Raw genomic sequence first — 14872 nt, 5'->3', positions numbered from 1 at the left:
AATGTGCAGGGCCCACGTATCCCAGAGGCGCATGCGGGTCGCAAGCGTCCCTGGGATCACGTGGGCCATGGGGAGCCAATCAAAGAAGGGAATCTCCCTTCATACACTTGACAGATAGACCTGTCAAATATATGAATGGAGATCACTCCCAAAACACAGTAAAACATTAAATAATTTTTTATAAATCACATTTTAAAAATGAGTTGAAATTACAATATAAATTAAATATTTTAAACAAAAATTTAATTTTTTGAAAAAAATAATTAAAGTTTTTTACAGGGCTAAAAATAAACTTACCTTTTTTTAAAGTATTTTTAAATGATAAATGAGTGAAAACATTTTTTTTTTTTAAATCTTATGCTGGTAAAAGCAGACCTTATGCCTGCTTTTACCAGGCGTAAGATTTCTACGGATCTTCTGCGGGCGGAGGTTCTCCAGAAAATGGAACTATCCGCCCGCAGAGGCCCTTTTCTAGGGCAGGCGTCAGATCTGTCAAGAGCATTCTTGACAGATCGGAAATGCTGGTTTTCAGCGCATGTGCTTCACGTGCCTGAAACCAGCATTTCCGATGTCCCTACGGGTGTGTACACAGCACGTACACGCCCGTAGGGATCGGAATATCCGGCCCAATACTTCAATCCATTGAAAAGTGACTCCCAGAAAATTCAACATTACACCTTTAGCCAAAAAAAACTTAACTATGAATTGGTTAAGAAAATTAAAAATTACAGGAAGACTGTGTGTTACTTGCTCTCAACTCAAAAGTAAGAGGCACCATGAGCTCTTTTTTGGAGTGTCCTTTCTCTTTAAAACTAGTATTGTAAGATTTACTCCCTGAAAAAGTTCCTTATGCTGTCCTTGCTCTTGCTGGTACTTCTTTGGCAATGAATATATTTGAGCCATACTAAAATTCCATCAGAAATATTTTAATTTGGGGGACCAGGTAAAGAGGAAATACAGGATCAGCGCCATTGTAACTTTGTAGTTGATAAAATATCATATCTGCTCAAAATATGTTCGGTTATGTGTCAGTGTTGTATTCCAGCACTTTAACAAACCATACCAGCGTTTATTAATCTTGGATATACACTCAATGTAGACACTTGCTGAATATGGTGTGTTGAAGCTTCAATTCTTGTCCAGGTCACATGCCCAAATGATTCTGCAGAGGCTACAGGCTGAGCTGGAGGATCTACAGGGTAAACTGGCCACCATGGAAACACAGCACAACATTCAGGTAAACGTAATCTTATTAATTACATTTCTGTAAACAGTGTACACTGAGGCATACATATTACATGAATGCACAGCCATACATGTTGCATGATGATGAATGAGTTGTAGAACATGGATGCACTGCAGGCTCCTGGTAGGTTATTCTGCTTATCATCCAGAAGCCATGTTAGAATGCTTAGTGACATTTCCTCTGACATTCTTGATTTCAGAACCTGAGATACAACAGTACCTGGCTAATCCTTTTTGGTATGTTCAATCCAACCTGGTAGACTTCCTTTAATAGGAAATAGCTATTTGACAAACAGATTCAAGACACTGATTAAACTATGAAAACTGTCCCAGCACTAATTGAGGGTATACATCACGGAATTAGCTGCACTTACATTTCTGAAGCTGTTGTGTTCAGAAATGTAAACGGAACTATTTTTTTGACTTGAAAAATTAGTTTTAGTTCCATCCTTAAAATTTTTGAAATCTGAATATATTGAAGAGCTATTCTATCCTTCACCATGAATGTTTGAATATTAATTTTACATGCCGTTAAGCTGTTATTAGTATAGAAATTCATGTACATGCTGTTGTATGGGCATGCCCTGTAGTCATTCATGGTTATGCTCCTCTTTGTCACTCTCTTTATCCACATCACTAGTACCTAAACAGGTATGCCTATTAGACAAATCTAGCTCCACAGATGATCCCCTGTCTACCCACACCTGTTGCTTCCTGCCCTCTCTGCCAATGGTCACCTGGTCTCTTTTACCAGCTTCTCTACTCCTAGCAACCTGTGGGGTGACTACCCTCTGGAACGTCTGCTCCAGAAAACTTTCTCCCACCCAAATGTTGCGGAGTGTGTTCTGTTGACTCTCAAGCTGGGCAACTTTCTGCTCAAGGAGTGCAACCTTTGTACACTTCATACATTATGTATTTACAGCAAGAAGATCCTCGAGGAAGCAAATTCATTGTTTGTCTCAAATAGTATTGATTTTCAAATACTTTAAATCTGTGAAACTTTATGATGTGATGCATGAGATGACTTGTTCTATTTAAAACCTTGTCTAAAACCAAACTAAGATTAGAAACTCCCTGTCCATGGTGTGATTGATTGGTGGAAGCTTGAATTTAGACGCAAGCCTCCCTGTCTTTGTCATGTAGCATTAAACTATTAAATAAATCATTTACTTACTAAAATGATTTTGAAATGATTTCTTATATTAAGGTGACGCCTCTCCATAAAGGTCTAGAAATTGCAAGACAAGATAATAAGAAGCTAGCACGCACCTTGGAACAGACTTTACACACAAGCAATACTTTACAAATTAAACTAAATCGACTACAGGATGAATTGGACAATAAAGAACACCAACAAGAGCAACTTCTGCACAGCAGGTCAGACCCAGAGGGTTTTCCAATTCAAATGAATAAATGTAAAATACTGGAGAAATGAAATTCAGGAGCAGAGAGTGACTCTGGTGTTCCAAATAGTTACCAGTTTCATGGTTAATTCCTATCTGAATAAGTGTAATACTGTTTTAACATAATTTCCCCATGTTGTGTAAGAGATTGTGTTTTACAATCCGCTATCAACTGGACTTAATGACATGGAAGAAGTGAGGGGAGGTTTTCTCATTCTTAGTGCCTGAGGAACACTCTGTCCCAGGCACAGCAAAGAAGGAATAAGAGTGGAGAACTGTTGTATCAAGTCTCCACTCTCCACCCCACAATGCTACCACAGAATGTCTTGGGCTTCCAAAAAAAACTTAACTGAGACTGTATATAGAGTAGGTGTAACCCAGCGAAAGTGTGATTTCCACCCCTACCGTGTTACTTTCCTTTTTGTTGGTCCATTGGACACCTAGGCGGCGGGGGGGGGCGCGGGGCGCGGGGCGCGGGGGCAAGGGGAATGCCAAAGAAGCCTGCTATTGAGAGTTGCACCAGGACTTCTACAGACTGGAGGAACTGTGTAGGATCTCTGAGAAACCCAAATATTGAAGGAGTTACATTTGCTACTGCTATTTATTGTTTTTGCCCCCATCAAATAATCATTGGGCCTCTCCAGAAAGCCCCAATGCCAGCAGCCAGGAGCGCAACTGCAGGCCTTTCCTGTTTCCACACCACTAACCCCCGCCCCCACAATCCCAGGGCAAGACCCTGCGCCCATGTGCGCCTGGGCTATGCAAATATAATACCATTTTGCTTTGTGGAACACCTCCGTTCAGCCCGTAAGTGTGACCCCGAGCTTCCAGTCGCCTGTCACTTTAATTCTCCGCTCCACTCCCACTCTGATCTCTCCGTCCTCTGCCTCTTACACAGTTCCAATGAAGCTCAACATAAGCTCGAGGAACAGCACCTCATCTTTCGATTAGGCGCTTTACAGCCTTCTGGACTCAACATCGAGCTCAACAATTTCAGACTATAACCTCGACCCCTATGTTTTCTTTTTTCTCTCACATGGCAGCTATTGATGATTCTGCCAGTGCCATTTACAGCTCATCTAGCGTCATCATTTGTTTCTTAACTTGTCCTATTCCCATCTCCTTTTGCCATGCACCATCATCCCTTTTGTCTTTTAATCTCTCCTGCCTTCCATCCTATCACAGACCTTCCCTTTGTTCTTTCCTCACCTCCTCCCTTTCCCTGCCCCATACTTGCTTAAATATCTTCTCTAACTTTTTCCAGTTCATCGACCTGAAACGTTAACTCTGTATCTCTCTCCACAATGCTGCCTGACCTGCTGAGTGTTTCCAGCATTTCCTGTTGCAAATATAACACCTGTTGGGCACTCAGCGGGAACTCTTAAGAGGAAAGTTGGCCCGATAATGTTTTAAATCCATTGTTAAGGAAGTGTTATCAGGGCACTTAGAAAATCATAACATGATTAGGCAGAGTCAACGTGGTTTTATGAAAGGGGAATCGTGTTTAACAAATTTATTAGAGTTTTTTGAGGATGTAACTAGCAGAGTAGATAAAGGGGAACCAGTGGATGTAGTATATTTGGATTTCCAAAAGGCATTCAATAAAGTGCCACATAAAAGGTTATTACACAAGATAAGGGCTCATGGGGTTGGGGTAATATAGTAGCATGGATAGAGGATTAGTTAACGGACAGAAAAAAGAGAGTAGGGATAAACGGGTCTTTTTCAGCTTGGCAGGCTGTAACTAGTGGGTTACCGCAAGGATCAGTGCTGGGGCTTCAGCTATTTACAATCTATATTAATGACCTTGATGAAGGGACTGAGTGCAATGTATCCAAGTTTGCTAAGTGGGATAGTAAGCTGTGAGGAGAACACAAAGGGGGAAAAACTGGGTTGCTTAGCACCTCCTGTTAGCATCCCCAGGGGGCGCTAATGGGGCTCAAAGCCCCTAGCTCCTGGGCGCGACACCACTAACGCCTCCTGCGAAATTCAGCGGGTGGTTAGCAGCGGCAATAACTGGTAGCGCCCTATGGTGCTGCGCCTCCGTCGATGATGTCATCGCCATGCGCAGCGCCCCGACCGCAACCTTTGGTCGTGTCCCCTGACCTACCACCAGACGATGTGTCCGACAGGGTCATGGTGGTGTTTTTGCAGCCACGGCGGCGCAAATTAAAGGGCAGGTGCCGGGCGGCCATTTTTTTGCGGCGCCTGCCCCCTTCCGCTTCTTCATGCGAGGTGCCGGCCGCGATCTGACAGCCCAGAAATCCTCGCGTGCCAGGCTGTTTTCCCGGCACCCTGCTCCCTGGTGGTCCAGCAGGGCCCTGTGCACGCTGCGCTAGGCCCCTCCACTTTAATCGGGGGGGGGGGGCGGCCTGTAATACTGCGGCACTATGTGCCGACATACGTGGCGCTGTTGCGCATAGTGCCGCAATATTGAAAGATAGCGCCCCAGGAAGGAGGGGGAGCGCTTCCAGTAGCGCCCCACCTCCTGCTTGGGGCACGACCACTCAATTTATGCGCAGGGGCGCTTAAAGTAGCACCCCTGTGAAGTTAGTTCCCCAAAGGGGGCGGGACCAAATTTTCCCCCCAAAGAGTCTGCAAAGGGATATAGATAGACTAAATGAATGGATAGTAAGGTGGCAGATGGAGTATAATGTCGGGAAATGTGAGGTTATTCACTTTGTTAGGAAGAATAGAAAAACAGCATATTTTTTAAATGGTGAGAAACTGTTAAATGTTGGTGTTCAGAGAGATTTGGGTGTCCTCGTGCAAGAAACACAGAAAGCTAGCCTGCAGGTACAGCAAGCAATAAGGAAGGCAAATGGCATGTTGGCCTTTGTTGCAAGGGGGTTGGCGTATAAGAGTAAGGAAGTGTTGCTACAATTGTACAGGGCCATGGTGAGACCATACCTGGAGTAGTGTGCACAGTTTTGGTCTCCTTATCTAAGGAAGGATATACTTGCCTTGGAGGCGGTGCAACGAAGGTTCACTGGATTGATTCCTGGGATGAGAGGGCTGTCCTATAATGAGAGATTGTGTAGAATGAGCCTATACTCTCTGGAGTTTAGAAGAATGAGAGGTGATCTCATTGAAACATACAAGATTCTGAAGGGGATTGACAGGGTAGATGCTGAGAGGTTGCTTCCCCTGGCTGGATTGTCTAGAACTAGAGGGCATAGTCTTAGGATAAGGGATCGGCCATTTAAGACCGAGATGAGGAGGGATTTCTTCACTCAGCAGGTTGTGAATCTTTGGAATTCTCTGCCCCAGAGTTACTGTGGATGCTGAGTCTTTAAGTATATTCAAGGCTGAGATAGATAGATTTTTGGACTCTAGGGGAATCAAGGGATATGGAAATCGGCCAGGAAAATGGAGTTGAGGTTGATGATCAACCATGATCTTATTGAATGGCGGAGCAGGCTCGAGGGGGCCGTATGGCCTACTCCTGGTCCTATTTCTTATGTTCTTAATAAAAAAGACTTCAACCAACAAATCTGTTTCTGCCTAATCTAATACCTAGTTATTTTCCAAGAACTTTATAGTTCTGATTAATAGATAATGACCACAAGACTCATTTAAAATCCTCGCCCTCATTTTCAAATCTCTCCATGCCCTTAGTCTACCCTAACCCTGTAATTTCATCCAGCCATCTGACCTCTCACGCACCTTTCGGTCCTCTGACTCTGCCTTTTGTGAAAGACCATTCCCTCACCCACCATTGGTGATAGAGCTTTCAGCCACCTTGGCCATCATCTCTAGAATTCTGTGACTACTTCTCTCTTCAGCTTTAAAAAGTGTCTCAAAACCCAACTTATTGAGCATGTTTTCATTTACCTGCCCTAACTCTCGCACCATGGCTGAATGCCCAATTTTTATTCCTTTTATTTAATTTATTTCCCCTTCTCTTCCCCACTTTGTAAAGTGCTGTGGGATATTTTCTACATTAAAGGTGCTATATAAATAGATTGTTGTAGTTGCAGTCCTTTGACTCTGCTCGTATACCACAGAGTACAAAACTATTTTTCATTATACAACGCTCCAGGATGTTTCTTTTAAGGAAAAGTAAAAATTCATCTCTCATTTCTCCATACTGAAATGGTATAAAATCTCCTTCATAATTCATGATGGAAATGTTGCTGGCATTTCACCTATAATATTTACCCTCAGGGCAGAGACACTGGTGGGGTGGGTGGGGAGGGAGGGAGGGGTACATTTCAGACTAATATTGATGACAGTGAAAGATTTAAAAGCAAACAGAGCTTAACATGTGTTAGTGGAATTGGTCTTGACTTCTTTTGCTTGAATTCCCCCAAAAATCCTAGGAATGTTTGGTATTTGTGCTTATTTACAGGGTAATTTTTTTATTTTACTTGTTCTCGTGACATTGGTGATGCTGGCAAGGCCTCATTTATTGCCCTGAGTTGCCCTGAGAAGGTAATGGTGGATCTTCTCCTTGAACCACGACAGTGCTTCCACGATGATAGATCGGGAATTCTAGGTTATTGACCCAGTAACGATTAAGGAATGGTAGTATATGACCAAATCAGAATTGTATGTGACTTGGAGAGGAATTTGGAGGTGATGGTTTTCCCATGATCTTGCTGCTCTTGTCCTTCTTGATGGTAGCGATCCCGGAGTTGTGAGGGGGTGTCAAAGTAGGCCTGCTGAGTTGCTGCAATGCATCCTGTAGATAGCACGTACTCTAGCCACAGTCTGCCAGTGGTGGAGGGGGTATTGAGTCCAGTGGCAAGCATGTTGATCAAGCGGACTAATCTGTCCTGGATGGTGTCGAGCTTCTTGAATGTTGTTGCATCTGCACTCATCCAGGTGAGTGGTGAGTATTCCATCAGACGCTGGACTTGAGTTTTATAGATGGTGAAGAGACTTTGAGGGGTCAAGAGGTGATTCACTCATCGGTGAGTACAGCCTCTGCCCTGTTCTATCAGTCATTTGGTTGGTATGACTAGTCTACTTAAGCTTCTGTCAGTGTTGATTCCCAAGATGTTGATTGTGGGGGCTTGGTGATAGTATTGCCATTGGAGGTCTGCGGAGGTGGTTGAACCTTTACTTGTTGGAGATGACCATTGCCTGACATTTATGTGGCATGAATGTTACCTGCCACTCATCAGCCCAAATCTGGATGTTGTCCAGATCCTGTTGTAGATTGGCATGGGCTGCTTCATAAGTTGTGAATGGAACTGAACAGTGTGGGATCGTCAGTGAACAGCTCAACTCCTGATTTATGACAGAGGGAAGATCATTGGTGAAACAGCTGAAGATGGTTGGGCTGAGGATACTGCCCTAAGAAACTCCAGCAGCAATGTTCTAGGGCTATGCAGATTGGCCTCCAACATCCACAACCATGAGCTATGACTCCAGCCATTGGAGGGTTTTCTCCTTGACCCTCATTGGCCTTAGTTTTGCTAGAGCACTTTGGTGCCATGCTCAATGTAATGCTGCCTTGAGGCCAATGGCAGTTCTCTCGCCTCTCCTTGTATATTCAGCTGGTGTCCATGCCTGGATCAAGGCTTATATTGGGCAGAGCTGCTACAATTTTGAAATGTATTATCCTTGTAACTTAAATGTGATGATAATGACTATAAATTACACTTAACTTAATTCTGTTGCTTTACTGCTCAACCTGCCTACCATAAAAATTCTGCAGGGAACAAGAAGCCGAGGACGCTAAAATAGAATCCAAAATTTTCATTGAACGGATTGAAGCCCTGAAAAAACAGTTCCAAAGTGAGAGAGAAATTGCAAGGAAGGCCAGTCAGAAGGAAATAATGGAAGTAAGTCTAACCACCCTTCCAGTCTTCCTGAAGTAAGATAAAACTACCCCAAGATACGGACTGTACAAAACTGACCGAGTAATTTTGTGTAGGTGTATAAAATCTTTAAAACAAATGGATAGTAATAAGGTACTTTCAGTTATAAGTACTAGTTACTACAAATAAGTAAAGTTATTTGTCTTTTTTTTGACAAATTGGAACATTCAAAACTTCTGTTGGAAAATAGTGACCAAAGTTCAAGTGGCAAACAAATTGCTAGGCTATGCAGAAGACGTGTTCAGACCTATTATTTATTGGAGTTACACTAAGGCTGGACATTTAGAAGGTAGCTTTGTACAGCTGGCTGCATGCTGACATAAGCATAGAATATTTAGATTTTAAAAATGTATACAGCTTGTGCATACTTCGCTTAATTCTAATTTTTATTAGTAATATAGGCAATATATTGAACAGAAGCTGAGTCAACTTGTTAAACGTGGTATCTTACAAACAAATTCAGTTTTTAATTTTTTTTTTTAGGTGGGCAGGATTCTGGCAGAGTTTTGTGGGGGGAGAGCCATTGGCACTTGTGGCAGAACCTGGATCAGCCAGGTTTCCACCCCATTTAAGCTTAACAGAAAATCTTGATCCAGAGGACAGCAGGCATTCCTTCTGCCTGACCGCCACCCCACGTCCCAGCAGCAGTTTAGGGCATATGTCTGGGGGCTAGCCTGGGCTACCATGGGAATCTTGCCAAATGCGCCCTGATGGCCTTAAAGTACAAAAGGCAAACGGCAACCAATCTCAGAAGGATCGATGGCCACTGCTACAGGGACCTACCAGTTGAAGGAAAACAAAACAACAAAAAAACTTGGCCTGAGCTGCCTCTTGCTCCCTTTCTTGGAGTTGCAGGGTGCCACTGCCTTCACTGGACAGGCGTCCCTTTCATATGACGACAGGTGCAAGCACCGAACACATTATTTAAATGACCTCAATCCCTGGGATTTGGGATGAGGTCCCTACCAGTACAAGCTGGCAGGTGAATGCTCCACCCCAGTGGGCTTCCAGCGGAACAGTGGCACCACAGGATTTCTCCCATTAAATGTATAATGGACTCGTATACCCGATCAAGAATTTCTGATCAACTTAAATTGGGTGGAATCCCAAATAAACTACATGGTAAGTTCTGAAATCCTGGCGTAAATGCCACCAAGACCATATTGTATAGACTTTCTGGGTCAGTAAATGCAGGAATAAAAATGGAAAATGCTGAAAACACTTAGCAGGTCAGGCTCAGGGAAAAATTTACCTTGTGGAGTATAAATCAGGGCCTAGAAATTGGGTATAGCCCCGCTTGAGGCGTTAGAACTGGCGCTGCGCAAAGTTTATAGCCAGACGAAACTTATCGCCGCCTGGCGCGATATTGGGTTGCATCGCCCCTAAAGGGGATTGAGGCGCAAATTCAGGCGTTACACGGGACTCCTAAGGCGCTAATCTTCCGGCGCAACCCAATATCGGAGCGGACGGGCACAGCGCAGGTGCTCTCTATTACTGATGACCACGAGACTTCCAGGCCCTGGCCAGCTCTTGAAGGGGTGGGTCAGTCAGCTTCAGCATGCACACTCTTCGCCTTGCAGGCCTCAGAATCGGCGCAGGCCCTTCTCTGGTGCTAAAAACTTGGACCAGATGGAGAAGGTGAGACAGAGAGCAGAGCGCTTCACCAATGAGGCTCTGGAGCAATTGGTGGCCGCAGTGGAGCGCCGGCGAGATGTTCTCTACCCAGACAATGGCATGAGGCCGAATCATAAGGACTACCGACGAGCTTGGAGGGATGTATGCCAGAGGGTCAACTCCACAGCATGGCGACCAGGAGCCCTGTCCAATGCAGAAAGAAATTCCAACGACCTCACTTGGGTCGTGAGGGTGAGTGTTGTTTCTGCAAACTTCTGCATCCCTTCATTTGCACCTGACTTTATGGCTACAGGGTGGGCTGTGCCCCATTGGCCATCTGCCAGCAAGCACCCATGGCCCTTTCTGGGCACTTACATGCACATTTGACTCAAGGCATCATGTAAGGGCTCTTGCACCATGGGGGGCATGAGATGATCACTCAGGGCATCATGTAAGGGCTCTTCCACCATGGGGGGCATGAGATGATCACTCAGGGCATCATGTAACATAACTTCCCCTCCTTTCCCCTGCAGTCCAAGCTGGCGAGGATTGGCAAAGACCAGCTTCGCACCGGTGGAGGACCTCCACAAGTGGTCACTCTCACGGATCTCGAGGAGAGAGTCCACCAGATTCTTGGAGGACGTCTGAGTGGTCCTGTAACCACTGCAGCTGCCGACCCCATTGTCGACAGCGATGGTAAGGTTCTCACCTTTTACAACTGTCTCCTTCCACTTGGTCCCCCCGCCAGCATGCTTTCTCACTGTGGACCCATGTCATAGCCTTGCCGCAATCTGGCATCCCTTGCTGCCAAGCTGTCCTTTTGCTAAAGCCACTCTTCCACCTCCCTGCTTTCAGATGCTGCATCACCAGCTCGGGAGCTGGGCCCTCAAGCTGCCAGTGCCAGTGCCTCTGAAGGCTCAATGAGAAAATTACTGTCCAACAGAAGGTCAGCAACTCTCTCCAGCAACGATCAGAATGGCCAGCCCAAATGGCTGCAGCTTTTATACTAGTGCTGTCCCCTTTAAATAGCGCCGCCCGAGTCCGAGAAGGGCCTGGGAACGCTCCATCCAACTGTCACTAATAGCACCAGGCGAAAAGGTTGCGGGCGCCACTGAATATCCGGTCCGGGGCGCCAAAAAGGCGTTGCACACTGAAATGACGTCATGATCTGCCTGCGCCCGCGGGTGAGCGAAAAGAGTTAGCGCCGGCGCTAAAAGGATACTCAATATGGGAGGTGGCGCTATATTCACTGCGCCCGCCCAAAAATTGGGTAACGCCCCAATTCTCGGGCTCTTTAGGCGCTAATCGCTGGCGCTACCAACCGAATTTCTAGGCCCAGGTGTCAAAAGTCTAATTAGCTCTGAAGTAAAGTAAGACTACTTCCTCTGGGGAGTCTCATTCTTTTTCGTTCTGGTGTCAGGTCAGGCTCTAACTCAAGCTTCAGGCAACATGTCACTATAACTGTATCATTGGTGTGAAGCGAAAGTACTTCAATCTGATGCTACAGTTATAATGCAAATGCATTCATAAAGGCCAGGCCATCCAAACAGTCTTTCACCAATTTTATCAGTACAAGCAGTGCTATGGCCGAGGAGGCTTCCCATTGTAAGATTCTGCAGGAGATATTACCACATATTGGCATGGTATTTATAGAATCATAGAATTATACAGCACAGAATGAGGCCATTCGGCCTATCCTGCCTGTGCCGGCTCTCTGAAAGAGCTACCAAGTAGTCCCACTCCCCTGTTTCCCCATAGCCCTGCAATTTTTTTCTTTTTTAAGTAGAGATCCAATTCCCTTTTAAAAGTTAATATTGAATCTGCTTCCAACACCCTTTCAGGCAGTGCATTCCTGATCATAACAACTTGCTGAATAAAAAAATTCTCTTCATCTCCCCCCAGCTTTTATGCCAATTATTTTAAATCTGTGTCCTGTGGTTACCGATACTACTGCCAGTGGAAACAGTTTCTCCTTATCTACTCTATCAAAACCCCATATAATTTTGAACACCTCTATTAAATCTCCCCTTAACCTGCTCTAAGGAGAACAATCTTATTTAAGCGGGTAATAAGTCTCTCTCTCAGTCACAGTGTAGCCTTCAAATTGTTTTAATAATGAAATCCAGAGCACAGTGAATTGGGTGCGCAGACCTCCACGCCAAATTCTTAGATCCGTGTTCAATTCCTGCGAGACCTTCACAATACAGGAAACTTTGGTTTATCCGGTGGTTGTATGTCCGGAAACCTCGATCTACCGGCAGAAATCAGGAGCCGTTTTGTTAGGTTTTTTTTCTTCTCGTGGCTTTGTTTTCAACAGTCGGGCTCTGGAAAGTCTCTCTGAAGCTGTTGCTAAGCTACAGAGACGCTTCCAAGGTACGGGCCGACTGTTTACAAGCTGTTGCTAAGCAACAGTGTTTGTTGTCAGATACGGAGATGAAAACCTCCGTATGCTTCAACATTAACTTTGTATGTCCAGCAGTTTTGATAGATCGGCAACAGCTCTGTCCCGTCGGTGCCGGATATAACAAAAGTTTCCTGTATTAATCCTTACGTGTACACCCTTAGGAAATTGACAACAAGGGAGCTAAATTCGATAGCCCCCTAAAACGCGCACGGTGATCGCAGTGCAGGCAGCACGCCAACTTTGTGCTGCCTGCTCATTTCCATGATTTCAGCGTGCAGCCAGCACTAACTGCATTGTACATTGGCTGCACACCTCAGTAGGGGGTGCAAAATGATTACTTGCTAGCACCAGTTAAAGCTAGCCTGCACCTCTTACAGTGGAGGTGTATTGTGGCTGAAGCAGGTGCTGGCAGTCATTCAGGAAGTGAATCTAACCTGGGAAACCGTGAAGAATGGTACAACATGGGAGAGCGTGGACTCCAAGGTTTTCGGACACTGCACTGGAGGCCTTGGTGGAGGAGGTGAAAAGTAGGAGAGATGTCCTATATCCGCAGGGGTACAGGAAGCCCTTCAGACACACGCTCAGAAGGCAGTGGGAGCAGATAGCCATGGCGGTCAATGCCAGGAGTCAAGCCCCAAGGACCTGGATGCGGTGCCGCAAGATGTTCAGTGACCTCACACGAGTGGTCAAGGTCAGTGAATGCACCTTCAAATGCTATATACTATCAACTGCGCCTCAGCCACTGCTCAATGCACCGCACCCCCATCACTCACCTGCCAAAAATCTCTATCAATCAGGACTTTAGCTAACATTTATAGCTTCACCTCACCCTTACACACTTAGCTCTGCTGCAAGCCTCACACACACATCTCATAGCTTGCACAGACTGCCAGCTATTGAACCATGACGGCCACATCACCCAAACATATTGCACGACATTCACTGACACACTTCCCTCTCTGTTGCAGGAGAAGGTGGCATACAACTGGAGGCAGCAGGAGCTAACCAGCGGGGAACAGGCGCGTCTGCATGTCCTAATCCCCATGGAGGAGACGGTGCTGGTCATTATTGGAACAGCCATTGCTGAGGCCGTGGCCAGCGGCAGGGCTGAAACCATAGAAGATGACAGTATCAATCTCACAATCTCAATATCATCCCACAATCTCACTGATTTACAGGCTGAAGATGGTGTAAACATGCACCTCCTACTTTCCCCCGCCCCTCCTCACCACCACCCGTCCCCTCACCACAACCTTAGCCTTGTGCCTTTCTCCTTTCAGATACCCAAGAACTGAAACCTGCCCAGGCAGTGGTGGAAGAGCAAGAAGACAGTGGAGAGGAAGACACACCATCACTCGATTTAACACTCGCAGCCACCAGCTCAGATACTGACACTGCACGTAATTTAGAGGATAGCATAAAGGCAGGATCTGCACGTGGTGAGACAGCGGGCCCGTAGCCAGAGCAGGGGGCAAGGATAGCACAGGTGCCAGCTCTCCGGAGGGCGAGGTTGCACACGAGTTCTGCTGATGAGGACTCAGATGCTGACTTTGATGAGGCAGGCTACAGAGAAGGCTGATGGGTATACAATGAAATGCTTGGTGCTTTGGGAAGCCTGTCAGAAAGCCTGCGTGCAGTGTCAAGGAGCATAGAGGATTGTGGCACCAACTTGGCACAGAGCTTGGAGCCCATCCTTTCCAGTTTAGAAGTGGTGTCCAACTCCATTAGCTTGTGGGCCAAAGCATGATGCAGTATCTGATGACCGATGTCTCAACTTCCATTGCAGCACAAGCAGCGGCCACCCAGAGTCTTGAGTACTGCAGTGGAAGCTCAGACTGATGTCATGCAAGGTTAGTTTGCTGCCATGCAAGCGCAGACTGCTCCCATCATGACTGTGGATTACGGTGTTCAAAGGGGCTTGAAGGGTGTCGCAGCAGTCCAGTAATCTGTCTCTAACAGATTACTAGGATTGCTGAGGCAACGCCCCGGGGGAGTGGCAGTGGCTCCATGGAGCACAAACCTGCTGTCCTCTTTCAGGATGACAGCATTCATCCTCCCACCACTGCCACTCTGCCAGTACCCTTGCTGTTGCCTGACGGCCAGCCAGCCCGTCTGCTGCTGCCCATGCCGAGATGATGCTGTCCGCAGCTGGGCCTTCTAGACCCAGAGGTTGTCCTCCAAGGCCATCTGCAGTCTCCTCCACTTAATCTGAGCAGCCTTCCACCAGCCATGTTACAGCCACTGGGGTAGCACTGCATAGGAGCACTAGGACAGGCAAAGGTACAGAGAAGACGGGCACTAAGGGAATGCACAAGGGTGATTAGTTTACGTTTGTATGCAATATGGCATGATTTGATTTATAAACTTGGTTTGGAATA

General features: G+C 46.0%; 1 protein-coding gene across 3 annotated transcripts in view; it reads left to right on the top strand.

The window, feature by feature from the left end:
* ccdc150 (coiled-coil domain containing 150) overlaps nucleotides 1-14872 on the top strand; it is a 133096-nt gene that overhangs the window by 68158 nt on the left and 50066 nt on the right. For all 3 annotated transcript variants that reach the window (XM_085990315.1, XM_085990314.1, XM_085990316.1), the window contains 3 exons: nucleotides 1144-1237; nucleotides 2453-2622; nucleotides 8314-8440. In XM_085990315.1, coding sequence (XP_085846441.1) covers nucleotides 1144-1237; nucleotides 2453-2622; nucleotides 8314-8440 — 391 coding nt within the window. The remainder of the gene's footprint in view (nucleotides 1-1143; nucleotides 1238-2452; nucleotides 2623-8313; nucleotides 8441-14872) is intronic.

The sequence above is a fragment of the Somniosus microcephalus genome, chromosome 6 (assembly GCF_052327205.1).
Source record: "Somniosus microcephalus isolate GS21.2 chromosome 6, FLI_Smic_1.0, whole genome shotgun sequence".
Classification (NCBI taxonomy): domain Eukaryota; kingdom Metazoa; phylum Chordata; class Chondrichthyes; order Squaliformes; family Somniosidae; genus Somniosus; species Somniosus microcephalus.
The sequence above is the reverse complement of the archived record's forward strand: the minus strand, read 5'-3'. Positions and strand labels throughout refer to the sequence as shown.